At 44.8% G+C, this 19,187-nt stretch overlaps 1 protein-coding gene across 4 annotated transcripts in view; it reads left to right on the top strand.

Moving 5' to 3' along the window:
- Window positions 1-8,566: 8,566 nt before the first annotated feature.
- The window catches only part of Ric8b (RIC8 guanine nucleotide exchange factor B), a 104,889-nt gene continuing 94,268 nt past the window's right edge, over window positions 8,567-19,187 (top strand). For 2 of the 4 annotated variants that reach the window (XR_009375040.1, XM_059245146.1), the window contains exons 1-2: window positions 8,573-9,155; window positions 16,542-16,589. Coding sequence is in view for 3 of the 4 variants with exons in the window: in XM_059245146.1 (XP_059101129.1) it covers window positions 9,072-9,155; window positions 16,542-16,589 (132 nt within the window). In the remaining variant the exon portion in view is untranslated. Of the gene's footprint in view, window positions 9,156-16,541; window positions 16,590-19,187 lie in introns of all 4 variants that reach the window. The other 2 variants (XM_059245147.1, XM_059245149.1) reach the window with 2 other exon arrangements.

The raw sequence follows: 19,187 nt of genomic DNA, 5'->3' as shown, positions 1-19,187 counted from the left end.
AAGTGCATGGTCATCACAGCATAACCAGGAATGAGTGATACCAACAAAGAAAGCAGCTTGAGATGAGGGCCAGCGGGCACAGGGCACCCTCCCCAGGAGCTAAGGGCACGATCTGTGTTCCCAAACACGCTAAAACCTTCACCTTAAGTCATGGAAAGGCTCTAACCAGGAAAGGCAACAGCGGCTGGGGGCAGGACTCAAGGTATCTTCTCTTTCTGGTGGTTCCTCTCCAGTCGGCAGAGCGGGGATGGGCCAGGCTGGCAGCTGGGAGTGGGGCCAGTCACTTGTCAAGAAAAGCAGAGAATCCTGGCAATAGGACATTTTCTTGAAAGGGCCTCTGACAGCTTGAGACTGGCTAAAGTCATGAACATTAGCCAGGACGTCACCCACGCTGCAGGTCCATGGCGTCCTCGGCATTTGTCCTGCTGTGTCCTTTGCCAGGACTCGAGTTATCCCACATCTAGACAGAAAGGGAACATGTGGCCTCTCAGAGAAGGCAACCCATGCAAATCGGGAATGTTTAACCATGGGGTTAAAGTCCCAAATCATTAGGGTAGCCAGTGGTTCCTTGTCATATGACCTTGGATGTATTACTTCCATATTTTGGACATGAAGCAGGCAAGTTAACTGGCACTGAGATTTCAGATCATGGTGTGTATGCTCAAAGACCAAGGCTAGCAGATTTGGGTAAGGAGAGGGACAAATTAGATTGTATGGTTCAGAGAGGCATCTCCAGCTGGTGCCAACACTCAGACTGAGGTCTGTGCCTGTAAGCTCAGCTGGTACATCTGCCTGTCACCTCCAAAGACCCCACCACTGTCTCCTGTCCGACCCTGCTCACCCGCCTTCTCCCACCAGGAGTCTTTGGCAATTTTCCCTCCATTCAGAACTGGCTTTGACCCATCTGCCTTGAGAGCCATCAAAATGTCTGCCGTCAAGCTGGAGATGTACAGGGAGCTTTGGGACTCTGTTTCTCTCACTGATAGATGGCAAAACTTTAAAATATTAAACCCGGGGAAAGGGCATGACATAAAGATGCTATTATAGGCAGATGGAGAAAGGAAGAGTCGCCATGGGTCTCCAGGAGCCTAGGAGGAAAGCTCTCTGAAGTGAGAATAAAGATTTTGAAATGAGATTGGAACAAATGCCTCGAATACGTAAATCGCCAGAAGCTTAAAAACACAAGTGACGGATATTTTTATTCGTTTATTCTTATTAAAGTGAAGCAGTGGTGAATGAGGCCGAATCCTGGTCCTACCAAGGACAAGCTATAGCAGGGACATTCCCATTCTAGAAAGGATGTGACTTAGAGCGAACAGTCGATGTGGTACTGTAGCCTAGGCACCAGCATTCTTAAGCTCTCATATTAAGGTTGAGAAACATGACCTTTCCACCTTGAAGCTCCAAGATTCAGGGACCTACTACACATGAAGTTCTGTTTCTGTTTGTCTGTTTTTCCTACAGGGTTCCAGTGTATCCAGGGAGGAGAGCCATTAACTATGAAAAATTGGCCCTTCTCTGCAGCCTACACTGTTGTTTCCTCAGCAGCCAACCCTCCCCTCTGTGCTGTGGCTTGGCCCTCCATCCACACCAGTCCCTGTCACTTTGCGCTACTCTCCTAACCTGGAACTTCACAGCTTTGGTTCCTTGGCCGCCTCTCGGGCTCAGTCAGCCTGGACACTGTCCTTGTGGACTCCTCTTCTTAATGGGAGGTCAGGGCCTTCTGTGCTCTTCCAGCCTCCTTCCTGGGTCTTGCCCCACTCTCTTCCTGAACCTCAGACCCCCCTCCCCCAACACACACACACACATTTTGCTGCTGCTGCTGTAGGTGGGGCCACGGAGTTAAGAGCTGTTGCTAGGAGTGTGGGTGATGAGAGGTGGTGGGTGAGAACCAGGACTCCCCATCCTCCGCCTCCCTTTCTCATTAGAAACGCTTCAAGAGCTAACACCAGTTCTTTGAGATCTTTTATGAAAAAGAATCAGGTCTGACCATGACAGCAGGGGTGAGAGAAATCAGCTTCAGAAACAGCTGCCGGGCCGATGTATGGTATTTATAACAGTATAATAGAAAAGTCTAAGGAAAGTTTGAAATAAGTTCGTTCTCAAGAACTGCCAAACTGTGCCCCTTTGAAGGTCGGTGTCCAAAAGGTCCTGGCACAAGACTAACCTCTAAGAGGGCAGGAATAGATGGTGTCTTAGGGGCTGAGATGCAGTCAAGGCAAGACAATCGTTAGAGGAGGCCTCTGCCTCACTCTTAGCTCGCACTCAGTGGTCTATGAGAGCTCTGAAACCCACCTAGGCTATCACTTGGGGTCGGCCAGGTACTAGGCACATTAAAGACACCACATTTACACCTAATCACCTCCCTGCCTGGTCAGCGGTTGCTCACTTCAGTTTACACCCTTGTTCAAGGGCACACAAGCTTAAAGGGCAGAACTGGGATTTGAACACCCACCCGCCAGGTCCATCTGAGCTTTCTATGACAGCACACGGCCTTCTTCCTTCCTCCCTTTGTCCCCATACTACCCTACCCTGTTCCTCCCTAAGCAGCTTTGCAGCTTTTAAATCAAGCTTGACCGAACTAATACAACCTACTGGTGCCCAGGAGACGCTCAGAAGTTCTGGGAAACTGTGCTCATTAAACCAAGGCAGTTCCTAAGCGAGGCTCCAGATCTTCCCCTCCACCCAAGGTGGCATTCCACACACTGTACAAGAATGACAGCTTTTCCTCTGTCATTTTCCAAGGAATGCATGGCCAATACGTGATCAAGGACCAAGATTTGGTTATTCTATGAAGAAACAGGAACAAAGGAAATCAATAATAATGTTTTTCTTTTCTTTTCCTTTTTTTTTTTTTTTTTTTAAATCAGGTCTCAAGGGGATTTTTATTACCAGGTTGGGGGGAAAAAAAGCACCACAGGGAAGGAGGAGCACAGAGCCAAGCATTCACTAGAATGAAGTCATTGGGGTGTGGGGGGAAGTGGGAGAGGGCTTGGCTACCTCTTGCTGTTAAGGTCACTACCCTTTGACAGAGGTGGCCTCTGACCTCCGCAACCCTACAATTCTATTTTGACTGATCCTGAAACCCATGAAATTCAGATGTAGGCCCTGCCCAGAAGTTGAGCTAAAGCTGACTAATATGGGAAAAGCTCCCGGTATGTGCCCCCAGCTGAAAGGAGCTGCCAGCTCTTTGGCCAGGGCTGCAATTTATTCCGTCCTGCTCCTTTCAGAGAAACGCTAATCCTTCATAGGCAACTGGAGGGGAAGACTTAAATGTGTTGATGATGAATGACAATAATCCTTTGTCCAGTGCCGCCTCCTCCTAGGGTTGAACCTTAAGAGTTTAATCAAATGTTGGTAAGTAAATTAATGCTTTACTGCAAGAGGAGGTGCTGGGAGGAAGGACTGTGAGAATATATTTCCTCTGACATGTGAATTTCAATACACTTAATTGCAAAGGCATTGGTTTGAGGAGGTGTTGAAAGAGTGCTTTAGATTCTTTATTTACACACACACACACACACACACACACACACACACACACACACACGGCACGGTCACTGTCTCAAAACTGTAAGGCAGCATGCAGTGTGAAAGACGTTGGTCACTTTAGAGCCATACAAATCACACATCACACTGGAGTTTTCCTTCGCTAACAACTGCAGCAGGACAGTTGGTGAGGCATTGTGCCCAGCACCAGCACCAGGCCGTTCACAACCGCCTGTAACTCAGCTCCGGTGGACCTGACACTCTCCTGGACTCCTTGGGCGTATATAATGTGCACCTATGCATACAAACACACATAATTAAAAATAAATCTTTAAAAAGGAGTAACAACAGCAGTAGCAGAATAAGAAAACAAAAATAAAAAATAACCCAGGAAAAACTATCTTAATTCTGAAGATTCAGAATGTTATTTTAAGGACACCCCTCATTTCAGTCCAACGAACACTGGGCATGGCCACTCCATGCCAAATCCCATATGCTGGCCACACTGACAACCATCTCTTTTAACCCTATGACATCCCACAAAGTAAGTTCATTGCAGCTGAGAAAAATAGCATCCCAGGAGTGCAAGTGATGTATCCTTAATACCCCAAACAGAGTGAACATCCACGAAAGGTTTTTTGTTTTTGTTTTTTTCTCTGTTGGTTTTGAGAAGGGTTTCAAGATATTTGACAAGCCATAGGCTTTTGAGACTCACAGTGAGTTGGGACTGAAGACTAGGTGTTTCCATCACCTAGGCCAGGCTATATGTCCACAGTTCTGCACTGCCACCCAAAGGGGTGGATTCCCAAGAGGAATGCGAATGGGATTCCAAGTCAATAAGCTGCAAATAGAGCTGACCAACATTCCAGAACTTGGATAAATAAAAACTTCTGAAGGGCAGGGCCCATCTCCTGTGCTAAATATGAAAGCCTATTGTATCTAGCCAATGTAGATCAATTATCTGCATATTTGCCAATGACTAGTGGTATAGGCTCTGAACACTGAAAAGATTACTGAGGCTGGGTATTACACATTCTAAAGTGTGCACACCGCCACATGCTTGTGGAGGTCAGAGGGCAGCCTGCAAGAGCTGCTGCTTCCTTCCCCAAGGGAGGATCCAGCCATCAAACTCGGGGCACTGGACTTGGCAACAAGTGCCTTCCCTGGCTGAGCCGTCCCAACAGCATACATTCTGAGCTTTTCTTCCAGCATTTTCTGTCTCTCCAGCATTCCCTATAGCATAGCTCCTCTGAGAAAGCTCTTCTGGTTCCCGGATTATCCCATTATTTGTTTTGATTTGTGAGGTCATTATGTCCAATTTCCCTCTTATCACTAAAAAGAATTCATTTCCATCTGGTTGTTTCTTAGATCTGCAAAGGATGGGATCAATTGCTTCTACTTGATTTTATTTATTTTGTATGGAGTCTAACACAATGTGATATTTCCAAAGAAAATGGAAAATATTTGTTAAAGGAACAAACTACATTAATTAGTTTGCTATGAAAGGGGGACTTCATTCTTCATAAAAAATGAAATAAAGATAATTCATTTTGCCATGTTATTCAATTTCTCAAAAACCTTTATATTGGAGGTCACCCAAAAACTAGTTCACTGAGTGATCTTTCAAAAATATCCACTCACTGGTTTTTAAATCCCAACTCCGGCTTAAATCCACCGGAAAGCTTCTGAAATGACCAATACCCAGGCCTCAGGACAGACAGAGAATTCCTCATCTCCACACAATGGTAAGCATAGACTCGACTTTTCACAGCCCGTCTCGTGAATGTGCTTTTCTACCGGATGCATGCAAATACGGTTTTGTTGTGTGCAGATGTAGTTTTGTTGGTTTAGAAGTGCAGTCCTTTCGAACTATAAAAAAGATAGTGCCTGTCCTATTAACCTTACATTTTCCTGCTATTGTAAAGGTTAAGTCAGATGATTTATGTGGAAATATTTTGAGAATAGCAAAGCTCTATACATATATTTGCACGGAAGCATTGTGTTAGTATCTCTCAAAAGTAATGGCTTTTAAGTGTTTGTCGCTTTGATTACTGAAGTTCTACATCCTAATTCCTTGGTACCATGACACCTATACAATCAGAGAAACTAGATTATGTGCTAGACTAGAGTTTCCAGTCACTGAAAGTATCACATGACCAGTATTTAGGGAGGTGAAGTGATGTAGTAGTCTAGTCTAGGCTCTGTCCCAGAGTCTGCTTTAACTATTGACTTTGGACAAGTCACATCATTTTTTATTTTTTTATTTTTTTTATTTTTTATTTTTTTTTTTGGTTTTTCAAGACAGGGTTTCTCTGTGTAGCTTTGTGCCTTTTCCTGGAACTCACTTGGTAGTCCAGGCTGGCCTTGAACTCACAGAGATCCGCCTGGCTCTGCCTCCCGAGTGCTGGGATTAAAGGCGTGCGCCACCTCCGCCCGGCAAGTCACATCATTTTTTCTGGGACTAGAGTCTCATCAGTGGTTAAAGAACAACTTGAGTTAGAGTCAAAGATAATTTGAGTCATAAAATTAGAATATAAACACTTAATTAAAATTATTAAAATATAATTTCTCAAGCTACTAACTCATGCATTACTCTAAGAAATACAGAATTGGAACCAAAAAAAAATAGCCTATTTCTGCCAAACCAACATTTCAAAGATGTGTAGGAGCCCCCACTTTTTTTTTTTGTTTGAGACAGGGTTTCTCTGTGTAGTTTTGGTGCCTGTCCTGGATCTTACTCTGTAGACCAGGCTGGCCTCGAACTCACAGAGACCCACCTGGCTCTGCCTCCTGAGTGCTGGGATTAAAAGTGTGCGCCACCACAGCCCAGCAAGCGCCCCCTCCTTCTTTTTTAAAGAAAAAAAAATCTTTAGTAGGATACTTTCTTCTTGTTAATATTCTCTTTTGGAGACCTTTGGCTCCTATACTGGCTAGTTTTATGTCAACTTGACACAAGTTAGAGTCATCAGAGAAAATAAGATCCAGCTGTAAGGCATTTTCTGAATTAGTGATTCTTGGGGGATTGCCCAGCCCATGGTGGGTGGTGCTATCCCTGGGCAGGTGTTCCTGGGTTCTGTAAGAAAGCAGGCTGAGCAAGTCACAGAAAGCAAGCCAATAAGCAACGTCCTCCATGGCCTCTACATCAGTTCCTGCCTCCAGATTCCTGCCCTGACTTCCTTTGGTGATGAACAGTGATGTGGAAGTTTAAGCCAAATTAATTTTTTTCCTCCCCAAATAGCTTTTTGGTCATGGTATTTCATTGCATCAATAGAAACCCTAACTAAGCCATTCCCAAATAAATAAATAATTACCCAAATAGGACTTCATGAAGTACTGGACAGCTTTCATTTGGATTTCCAGTTTGTTACTTAATTTACCTGGACCTGTTCTCTATGAAATAGGAACAATCCTTTGTCAATGATCCAGTAAGTGCCGTTTCAATGACCCATTTAAATCATGGGTAGTAAATGTCTGTAGACGTAAAAAATGGCTACCTATTTTAATCTTAGGGTTGTAGTTTACAAGACCTTTCTTATAAGTATTCTCCTTTGAGAGTCAGATTAAAATCTTTCTGACCTAATTTATTATAGATACATACTTTGGATCTGAACTATCTGGGCCTATTTGTTAAAGGCTTGGCCCCCAATTCATGGCCCATTAGAGGCTTGGTCCCCAGTCCATGGCACTGTTGGGAGGTGGTGAGACATTAAAATCTAAACAAAAAGAGTCAGGTCTACAGCAGCATGCTGTTGGGGGAATATTGAACCCTAGCTCCTTTCTGGATCTTTGTTTTCCAGCTGCTATGAGGTGAGCAGCTTCCTCTGCCATTCCCTGCCAGGGAGCCATGATGCACCACCTGGCCACAGGCAATGGCACAAAGGAACCACAGACACAAACTACACTTATGTCCTTCCCTTTAGTGATTGGCTTCAACATTTGTCTCAATAACAAAAGGTCAACAATTTCCTGCTCTTTAATGATTGATTCAACTGTATGCTCAATAAAATGCTGGCTCCATTTGAAGTATAAACTGCAGGAAATCTTAGGCTCCATGGGCCCAGCTTCTGTGTTGTTTAACTCTAAATTCCTAATATCTACCACAGTATAACAGAAACCCAAGAAAATGAATAACCATTTGCCAGCTCTCCTTCCTCTTCAGCTTTGAAGAGGCAAACAGGGAAGACACCAAAGATGATTACTTGGCGGTAAAACGCTTGGAAATTTCTTGCAGAATTCATCTATTTTCTATGAAAAAGCCTGGGATCACAGAACAGGCTCCAACTCCAAACTTAATTTTAAAACTATGCATTTTAATTTTTCAAGACTGATCATCTTAAAATAAGAACAGCAGGGCCATTGATGGTGATGTTCAGGAGAACGAACCACTTGGTGAGGTTGAGACTTGCTTTGAGGGTCGCTGTATTGGATAATGCCCAGAAATGCACAGGTTCTCAAATACTGGTTGAATTTTTGAGGAATTAAGCAAATACAGGTGAAGTGTGGGTGCCAGGCACAGAACTAACACTCGACAAACATGCACCTCCGTCGTCACCGCTGCCCTCGTTCCTACTCTGTATGACATTTACGGGTGGCTGGAGAGTGGCCACCTTTGGGAAAGACCTGGATTCAAATCTCTACTTTCTCATTTACTAACCCCTGGGACTTAGGCCAAATTGCTTTATCAGTTTGGGTTCCACAAAGAACTATGTGCAATTTCCCACGTTGCTGCAGCCTAGTGCATGACACAGCCGCAACCAGACCAGAATTCCATTCACCGAAACCGCTAACTGAGCATAGAGGGAACTCATCCCGCGCTTGACAGCTCCCACCAGTTTCGCCAGCGCTAGTCGGTCCAACCAGCCACGTCTGGTGCAGGTCAGCAAAGGAAAAAAAGCCCAGCCAGAACACGCTTTAGACCCTCCCACTAACGGTCCCTCCTCCTCTGGCCCCAGGCGATCGCAGGACTCTGGTTTCCGGCCTCCAGAGGACTACAATTTCCAGTATGCCCTTGGTGGGAAGTCTTTCTCGATGGATGACTACCAATCCCGGCATGACATTCGGCTCCCTAATAACTCCGATGACAGTGTGGGATGACCCCGTTGTACGCCGGGAATTGTAGTTTAGTAGCCGTGGGCTCGCAGATGGGTGGGGAGCAGCCCGCCAGTTCTTGTCCGCTAAGGGGAATGATTCATAGAGTGTCAGGAGGGACAGTTCTGCTTGTGAGAGCCCAGTACGAAGCTGAACTCTTCTCCAAGGCTGGCAGACCGATGAGAGTAGGCAGGGGCTGGGCCTGACCCGGTCTCTGGCGGCTCGTCAGGCCTCCACCGGGCCCTGGGCCTTGCAGGGGGAGGCCTCGAGGCGCCGGTTGCTGGGGGAGCGGTGACGTCTCGGGGTGAAAGTTGAGGGGCGGTGACGTACGGCCTGCCCGGGCGGAGGCTGGCGGGTTGGAGACTGGAGGGAGGGAGGGAAGGAGGGAAGGAAGGAAGCTGGGAAGGAGCGAGGTAGCGGGGGCGCGAGGCGTTTACCTGGGAGGCAGCGGCTGGGGCGCGCACAGCGGCCGCGGCTCCCCCGCACCTGCGGCCATGGATGAAGAGCGCGCCCTCTACATCGTCCGGGCCGGCGAGGCGGGGGCTATCGAGCGGGTCCTGAGGGATTACAGCGACAAGGTAAAGAGCTCTGGCCCCGGGCGTTCGCTGTCTCGCCCCGGGCCGCCCTCAGGGCTTGCACTTCGCATCCTCCCCACCCCCTCACCCCCTCATTCCGGGGATGCGCATTGCTCTCCCCCGAAAACGTTTCCGGCTTGGGCATGCGTGTTTGTGCCCCCAGCCTTTCCCACCCGTGCATCCTGCATCTCTGCCCCCTCCCGCCCCCCCCTCCCCCCAACTCTAGCGCCCACTCCTCTGATTCCTGGCCCAGCAGCCTGTGCTGTGGTCTTCTTCCTAAGCGTGCAAGTCACACCCCCAGGATCCGTAGATGCGCATCTGCCCTGTGCCCCACTCCTGGATGCATAAAATGCATGCGAGGCTTTCTCACCTGTATACTGTAAAAGTACATGCTTCTCTGCATAAATACGGCCCTTGACGTGCATAAAACATACCATCAACGATGGCAGTTCTTTATGTACCAATACTATCGTATGGTTTTCCAGGCGTTGATGTCTTATATGTGATCTCCTTTGATCCTCAGATTATTTATAGGGTAGATGGTATCATCCTTCCCATTTTATAGATGAGGAAACCGAGGTGCAAAGAACTGAAATCACGCCCAAGGTCATGGACATATGTTGTAAGTGGGTGGAAAATCCTACTCCTAATAATACCTATTACTTGTATCGCATTAACAGCTTTCCTATTCATTATCTCATTTAATCTTGACAGCAGTCCTGTGAGGTATTACCTGTGTTTTGCAATGGACTCTAGATGGGCTACATGACTAGCCCAAGGTCATTCTCGGGAGCCAGTCTTCCCACCTAGGTCTTCAAACTGTCCATTCATTGTTCTTTGACTTTACAGTGAAATGGTGTCTTGTTGTAAATACCACTTCCTTCTCTGGAGAGTCTTTCTCCAGAACCGTTAGCTCTCCCTTTCTTTTCCAGAGGCTTACCATGCTCACTTGAGTAAGTGGCCTGCCTAGCACCTCTAGTCTTTAGGAGACTAGGCTTGTCTGAGGATGATTGATGATGATTTGTGAAAACACACCCTAGATATGACAGGTACCTTGGTCCTCATAGTTCCCTTCCTGTTGATCAGCCCCCTCTCCTCCTGGTCAGTGTCCACTACTACACTTTCATACGCTTTAACTGCCAGGATGCCATTTCTGCCCTTAGTTGAAAATACCCCCAAAGGAAACATACTTCTAAAAGAACCTTCCCTTCCACTTAATCTTCCCAACAACCTCGTGAGCAAAGTGAGGACATTCCTCATTTCACAAATAGTAAAATTTAGGATGATAATGTAGTCCCAAACTCACCCAGCCAATGAAGACGGAACTGAGATTTGAATCTGGCTGTCTAGTGCCTTTTTTGCTGTGCTGCTTTCTTTGGGAGCATACATGGGCTGTATTCTAGTCACGTCTTAGCCCCTTCACCTGATATGCTTCAGGCTTGAGCATGTCTGCCTAATTTAGGAGAAACTCATTTCATGCGTAGGTGTACATATTTCGTAGATTGTATTATTTTAACTTGATTTATTATTGCTTTCCAGAGAAGATATGGGGGAGCTACAGGCTGGTTTTCAAAAGGAAGTATAATAATTTGGCTATTGTGTTGAATTAAGTAATGTTTATTTAGCACTTACTATATGCCAGATACCCAGCAATAATGGGAACTTTCTTCTACAGGGAAAGGAGGAGGAAAAACCTACACTGAGATCTTAGTCCACTAGTCATTGTTTTGTGGCAAAACCAATTAGGTCCTCTATTTATTGGCTTCCTCCAGTTTGTCCCTTCCTCTCCTTGATCTCCCCTCAGGGGGATCTCCTTGATGTTCCTGTCACTCATGGCCACGTCTTGTCTGAGCTTAGCTTCCCCTTTCATCCTGTGAATGTTTCCAGTGTTATCAGGATCATCTGTTGTTTAAGGTGATGTCCTGAAGTGCTTCAGAGATTCCCAGACGCACTCTGTGGTCAAGCCTGAGAATGTTCTGATCTGGTGTCACGGGGACCAGTTAGCTCTTTTAGGAGAAAGCACTCCTGTTGACTATCAGCTATAGTAGGAACAGTGGAGTAGGGCTATGGAGCATGAAGGGAATAGGTGAGCTTCACGTCGCATCGCAGCACTGCCCCTCAAAGGGAGAAACTCTGTGACATGAATAGGAAGGTGATCTGTGCTGTGAGTAGTCGGGTAAGAATAGAAGTCAACTGATTGATGTGTGTGAGTCGGAAACCCTGAGAAAGTAGATGGACAGCATGCCCTTCAGTTTTCTTGTCTGGAGAAGTGGATTTGAAAAATGTTCTGAGTAAGAAGTGATTGTGGAGCATTGAGTCCAAACAGAAGAGGAATGGATGATGTCGAGAGAAATTAGTTCATTGTCTGGAAGAAGAGGAGGAGGGCTCTTTATGTTATCTTTTCTCATAAGCTGGTTGTTGTAAGTAGACAGAAAGAAGACGGGGTCTGGCATCAGATAAACCTTGGTTCTGGTCTCTGTTCTGCTGTTAATAGCTTCATGACTGTGGATAAGTTATTTCAAAGCCTCTAAGTCCCAGTTGCCTTGTCTGAAAAGGAGGGATTAAAACACCATTCTTTTTATTTATTGTGTGGATGAGATTCATTGAAATGCAGTGCCAAGCACTGAGCATAGTGTCTATGAGGTTTTCCCCGTTAAGTTATGAGGAGTTAATAGTCTGGATCTTTGATGAGGTGGTGTGGCCAGAGGACAGGCTCTAGAGCCGGACTCCCTGGATGCTGATCTTCAGTTTACAATGCATGTGGCCAAGTCCGTGTTGCTTAACTTTGCTGCACTCTCTCTTCCTCTGTCAAATGAGAAGAGAAGCCTCATATCCTGGGGCTTTGGTCGGGACTGAAGGGTTCTGTGTTTAAAGCACTTAGAGCAGGGCTGCTGCTGAGGGAGCCCAGGGCTGCTTGCCTCCAACAAGGCGTGTGGCACTGAGTTGATGTAACATGGTTAAGACATTTGGGGACCTTCCCCACTCCTCATCTTAACCTTTGCACCTCCAGCGGTATCATCACCACAGTGTATCTCCTACTGCTTTCAGAGCAGCCAATAGCTGTGTGACTCCAGAATACACCCAATTTCTACTGCAGTACAGAAATTCATTCCCAAGCATTCTTGCTTCATTCGCTGGCCCTTGTTATCTTAGAGAGAGAAATCTCTATCCCAGAAAGAAAAAAACTTGTCTCTTTGTCAAGGGTAAGTTGCTTCAGAGTAGGAAAATAATTCTTTAAATTAAGAGTAGCTGTTTCTTGTGTGGTGATGATGCATGCCTTTAATCCCAGCATTCAGGTAGCAGAGGCAGGTGGATCTCCACTTTGGAGGCCAGCCTGATCTACAGAGCAAGGTCCAGGATAACACCAGGGCTTCATAGAGAAACCCTGTCTCAAAAGAGAAAAGAAAAGAACAATAAAATCACAATGTTACAATGAACCTCAGAGCCCATGCCAGTGAAACTAATGACGGTAAAGAGCCTCTCTACTAACCCTGGTGTCAGAAAAGACTTGAAGGAAGACCAAGAGCTTCGGTAGTCTAAGCTATGGCAACACATCTCAAAATAAACAGTTGATTCTGTAACTAAAGGCAGAGAACTTAGGGCTCAACAGTTGCGAAGGAAGCAGTACAGTGCTCCGGAAAATAGAACCAAACCTGTCACTTAATAGGTGAAGAAACTGACTTGATTAACTGTGACTGATCAATCCAGAGATGACATGCAAGCCACAGAGGCCACCTGGGCATGTCACTGTCTCATAGCCATCTCCAACACGATTCCATTTTGGAAGTATGGCACATTGATGGTCAGATGAATGATGAAAAAATTACTTAAGATACTGTCACTTAAGTAGGTCTCCAAGAGTTAGTTACGGGACAGGAAGACTGTTGGTAGTCTTGAGCTCATCATTTATGTGCTTGAAGAATGTGACTAGGGGAAAACTAACAAGGAAACAGTTCTAGAAATGCAGCCTCTGCATTTGAATGGGGATTTAAATATCCTGGACCATGTAGAAGGATGTTTTGCTTTCCATTTTTGAGGCTGAGCCTTGACTTTGGGCTTGCCCTAGGTTTTTGCATAGAGATATCCTTGTTACAACGTTGTACTTATTTCCAAATTGTTTTACAGTCTGTTTTGACTCCTAAGAAGTAGTCTTTGAGTGTACTTGTAGACATCACCGAATTCTCTAGTAGGTCAGCATTTAGCCAGATACTAGAGCAGAGACCATGCAGTAACAACAGTAGTGGCCATTTAATGCCTACCTACCATGTGCAAGGTGCCAGCTGTACTATGTAAAAGAGGAAGGAAAACCTTATGGATTGTCAAGTGCAGCCTGACCAGGATTGCCCTTAATGAGCAGTAGGTTATCTGATGGCTGAGTTTTCTTGGGGGGCCTCTTATAGTAATAAAACCTGCAGACATGAGTCTGATGTGTCACCGAGAGGTTCTTGCTTGCCTGGTCTTTAAGTTGAACAGTGATTTTACTCTTTGATTTATATTCAACTTGCTCCTGTTCTGGAAATGAATGTTAGTTGGCTAACAGCTCTAGAGAGGCACGTGTTCCCATCATTTGAAAGGGGAGTAAGGCGACAAGATTGAAAGGCCAGCCTGGGACATTCAGAAAGCCCTGTCTCAAAAAATTACAAGTATTTAAGAAGCATTGGAAGGAGAGGTAGGAGAGTATGTTAGGTCTGATTTAGCTTGGGTAAGTGAAGCCAGCCTTATATAATTCAGCATCTGCTGGGTACAGTGGTCTCTGGGGTTGAGTGTCTAAATAGCTTGATCCATTCAGAGTTTAATGGATCATTAATTGGAAAATATACTAGTGCCCCCCATGCTAGTATATTTTCCAGTTAAATTAAGCTTTCATGCTGGCTATATGGGGCCTTTGAAAACTTCTGTTATTTTTTAAAATGCTGTTTTTATTATTACTTTAAATTTATTATTTGAAACTATTATTTTTTGATCATACTTGCAATGAAAAAGCAACAGAAAAGTGAAAAATTAGCCCTTGGTACTATTCTAAATTCTCACCTAAAAAAATAATTCTATGTAGGAAACACTTAGAAGATATTTTTGTAACTTACTGAGTATCTTTCCAAATAAGAATTACTTTTTTCCCTGTCCTCTGCTTATAAATGCCAAAAAACATTTAGGAGAAGTATTAAGTTTGAACAACTAGACACATTTATTCCAAATAATTTACAGAATTAATATTTTATGTAGAGTGGCAAAACTGAGCCTTCTTGGTTTCTAAGTATAATTATTTTCATGTATAGGGAGCCTCTACTGAGCAGCCCTGAGCACATTAGCCTGCCGCCTTCTCATCTTTAATGTAGGCTTCCGTGACCCCTGGCTCTGTAAAATCCTAAGTCTAGCTTCAGATTCATGACCTCCTCTACTCCCCCTTCTTCCCTCCCCTGTTCACTTACTCTATCCTTTATTCTTAAGATTTTTATTATAAAATAACCCCAATGCATCACCTTTCTTTTCGTTGTTACACAGTATTTTATCAGATGGATAGGATATGTTCAGTAGGATATTTTGACATACACGTTTTTCAGTGTTGTATATTCAGCTCGCCTCTTACTATATTAGAAAACACTGTCTTGAATGTGCTTACATAGATACTTTTTCTCTCATTACATGGCTTCATTAAAATAAACTCATAGGAGTAGGAGTTCTGGGTCAGATGGGGTAAATATTTTTGTGGCTTCTCATGTGTGTTGCCAAGTTCTTTCCCTTTAAAGGTTTGTGTCAGATGGCACTGCACTGCACCAGCTTGGGATGCTGCTCCTCACACGGTCCTCTGCCTCGTCTTGCTCTGCTTGGGCTGGCATGTGAGCTGCCCAAAATACTCTTCCAGAAGGTTGTTCCTGTTCCGGCCTGGACTTCCCCAGGTCATCTGTAGCCTATGCCATTTCCGATGTAAAGTTTTACATCTTGTCCTTGTCTCTCACATACCTGTTTCAGTTGGTCCGATCCATTTTTGATTCGCCTCTTTGAGGTTTCCTTAAATGACCCTTATCTCTTAACCTCCTGTCTTCCCTTTAGCCATTTCTCACACTCAGACTGCTTCCCTCCAACACTTCTGTAGCTCATTCTGTTTCAAAAACGGTTTCTGCAAAGCTATAAAACAGAACTACCAAAATGATGCTGTCTTTCACACATACTGTGCTTAACTGTGGTGGGTTGCCAGTCGTGTTGGGCAGTATGGACAGTGAGAAAAACAGGAAAAGTAGTAGAGAGCAGGAAGCGTTCAGGTGGGCTTCAGGAGAGCGCTCCTGTTAAAATGTGAGAGTCCGAATTCTGTGCTCTTGGTCTTGTGACCACCACTGCTTATGCAAACAAGCGGTTATTCTGTCCATTCTCCTTTGCTTCTGCTACAAAGTGGAGAGTGCACTGTGGCCAGTCATTGCAGGGGAGCCATGACACTCTCTTCCCTTCCAGTTAATTTTTTGTTAATATCATTAGCAGCAGCAGCAACAGCAACAACAGTATCCTAATGTACACTGTTTACTACTTGCCAGGCAGTGAGACGGTGTCTTAAGGTACCACAGCTATCACAACCCTCACAATTACCCTCTTAGCTAAGTACTATTTTCACAAGAGGAGCCCAGGTACAGTTTACTGGCTTGAAGTCACAACTACTGAGAGTGAGGGAGCCTCTTTTCCAAAGTGTTGTCTTTCTCTGCAGTTCTCTGATGATTCCCCCTCCTCTCTGTCTCTCTGTCTCTGTCTCTCTCTCTCGCTCTCTTTCCTCTTTTTTTTCCCACTGAGACAGGGTTTCCCTGTTTAGCCCTGGCTGTCCTTGAACTCGCTCTGTAGACCAGGCTGGCCTCGAACTCAGAGATCCACCTGGCTTTGCCTCCCGAGTGCTGGGATTAAAGGCGTGCGCCAGCACCACTGACCTCTGATGATTTCTCATGGATACAACATAGGAAAAGCTAGTGCACTGACGGGTGTTTTCAGTTTCTGTCTATCTGTGCTTGCATTCCCGTCTTCCTCTGTGTGCCATCCCCTAATGCGTCCCATTTCTCTCTCAGAGCTGCTAGCTTCCTGAGTGTATGGTTTACACCTCTACAGCTAACACCTATTTATCCCTCCAAGTCCGGCTCAGTTATCCAGGGCCGTGTGCTGCGTCCGCCTCCTCGTGGGTGGCCGCTGCGTTCGTTCCCTCTTCTCACCTGTATTTCCGCCATGGCCTTTCCATACAGCGCCACACGTATTTTTTTTATATTATTTCGTCAGTCTTACTTTAATAAGAATATTGGGATGAGTATTGAGATGAGAAAGCAATGTTTTATAAGAAAATTAGTGTATATATATTTGTTTAAAAATCTTTAAAATGTATGTATTAAAATGACAATGTCTCCTTTCTCTCCCACTCAGCATAGGGCTACTTTCAAATTTGAATCAACAGATGAAGATAAAAGAAAGGTAAGGTTTGATGTGTGTGTGTGTGTGTGTGTGTGTGTGTGTGAGAGAGAGAGAGAGAGAGAGAGAGAGAGAGAGAGAGAGAGAGAGAGAGAGAGAGAGGGGCTGACTGACTCCTGGGTGGTTTAAGTGGTGGATTTGTTTTCATCTGATGGTTGTTGATTAGTTTTTGGTTTCACTTCAGTTTCTCAGGAATCCTGAGAAGACAGAGGTAGCAGGTTTAGGATGGGTTACACACAGCCCCTCCTGTTCATCCCCACAGAGTCCCGGGCTTACTTAAGTAGGGGAAAGGTTCAGGTGGGACTGTCACTAGATTTTCTTACTGCTAAAAGGTTGCCTTCTTTTGGTGGCAGAATTCCAGGTTCTACAAAATGTCAGGCTAATGTAAAGCTTGACTCTGAAGGCTGAGTTTGGGGAAAGCCCCTTTTCCTGCTGCTGTCCCTCAACCACATCTTCTTCTCAGCACTGTACCGACTTATATTGTTACGGTTGTCTAGGTTACCAGCGGCATAGTCACAGAGGAGAATGGAATCAAGAGACTCACACATAAAGGACTTACTACAAGAGAGGGTGCATCAGACGTGACTATTCAGTGTGTGGTTGCCTTACTTGGTGGGTTAAGACATGATGCTAGTTGAGGATAAACCAGTCCTGCCTTTTTGTTTTTCTGGGCACCATACCTCTCTCCCAGCCTCACAGATTCCAGTGTCAGACAAGACTATGGCTGAGTCCGTATGCATCTCTTGCTGACGGAAGGAGTGGCTTAGATGCTGGAGTGGATTGATTACCTTCCATGTGTCCATTTAGTTCTCTACATTCCATATCTCACATCAATGCCTGCCTCTCCACCTCCTAAGATTGAGTCTCCTAATTCAAACCTTCATCTGGATCACCACATTAGTTATGTTTTTTGTTGTTGTTTTTTTGGTGGGTTTTTTGTTGTTGTTGTTTGTTTTTGTTTTTGGTGGTGTTTTGGGGACAGGTTTCCCTGTGTAGCCCTGGCTGTCCTGGAACTCACTCTGTAGACCAGACTGGCCTTGAACTCAGAGATTCCCCTGCCTCTGCCTTGAGTGCTGCGGTAAAAGGTGTGCCGCTGGCACTCCGTTAGTTCTTGCTCCATCCTTTCACTCTCTGGTGACCTGTGGGTCTAGCTGCTAGTCCATAAATCTCAGACAGCAATCTGGCCATGTCATTCTCAGCCTTAAGATCTTGCAGTGACTGCCTATGCTGACAGAATGACGTAATAGTGTCAGTGATCTGATCCTGCCTACTTTTGCAGCCTGATTTTTGTTTCCCTTGTGTTTGTATTCTAGTATTAAATGTTCGTAGCTACACATACAGACACATTATTTCTTCCCTCCTACATTTCTAGTTTTCCTCTTCTTCTTATCTGTTAACTCCTCCATGATAGACTCTGAGGACCCATCCTTTCACGTCACAGCTGCAGCTGTGAGTGCACGGTGAACACTCAGGAAGTTTACTAAATGAGTGCCTTGGGTGCAGAGAGGACTGCTTTTGGATTTGGACAGTGTTAATAAGACAAATGATACCTTTTGCAGTGAAGATTTATGGAATGAATATGCTTTTTGGATAGCTTTAGAAATTGGCCCTCTTAGGAACAGTCAGAAGCTGGGGAGTGGGCGGCAAGCAGGTGTGTGTCTGTGGACAATCTTCAGGAAGTACGTCTTCCTGCAGAGTGGCACAGTGTCTGTGGAGAAGAGACTGGTAGGTGGTTATTTAATTAAGATGCTTTTTGCCCTTTGACCAAAAATACATCACATTTGGAGATCTGTCTTATGTTCAGATTGAACCCAAGTGAACAAAATTTTTTCATTAAAACTACATAAACAGCAAAAGACTGGAACCAGCCAGTTAAAGGACACTGGGAAGAAACAAAGGCCATTGACAGGATACTATGAAGTAGTAACAAGAAAGACTGAAAAAGAACAAAGTAAGGTATTTAAACAGAGCATATTGGATGTTAGACTCATGGTAGAATTTCAAGTTAGGAAGGCAGCTACTGTATATTTGATTGGGAGAACCCATCTTGCATTTGCTTTTACTCATCATAAGTACATCAAGAGCAGGAGAGATCACCTGTCAATAAAGTGTTTGCCTCACAATCAGGACTCAAGTTCAGTCCATAGACCCAGTGGACAAGTGCCAGGAGCAGTGATACATGCTTGTAATCCCCACACTGGAAAGAGAGAGATGAAAGGATTCCTGGAACACACACACACACACACATACACACACACACATACACACACACACATACACACACACACACACACACACTAGAACACACACATAGATGGAAGGATCCCTGGAATACACACACACACACACACACACACACACAGATGAAAGCTTACCTGGAATGCACACACATACACATAGAGATGAAAGGATCCCTGGAATACACACACACACCTGCACATACATACCTGCGTATACACATATGCATAAAAATCTAAATACAGTTGCTTTACCCCATAGAAATATTAGTTGAGAAGGGAATTTTCCTAAATTAATTATACATGTTGTTTGTTTTCTGTAGAATAGTAGAAAAACCTGACATTTTCTAACTGTTCTCCCCAC

The sequence above is a fragment of the Peromyscus eremicus genome, chromosome 18 (genome assembly GCF_949786415.1).
Source record: "Peromyscus eremicus chromosome 18, PerEre_H2_v1, whole genome shotgun sequence".
Taxonomy (NCBI): Eukaryota; Metazoa; Chordata; class Mammalia; order Rodentia; family Cricetidae; genus Peromyscus; species Peromyscus eremicus.
The sequence above is the reverse complement of the archived record's forward strand: the minus strand, read 5'-3'. Positions and strand labels throughout refer to the sequence as shown.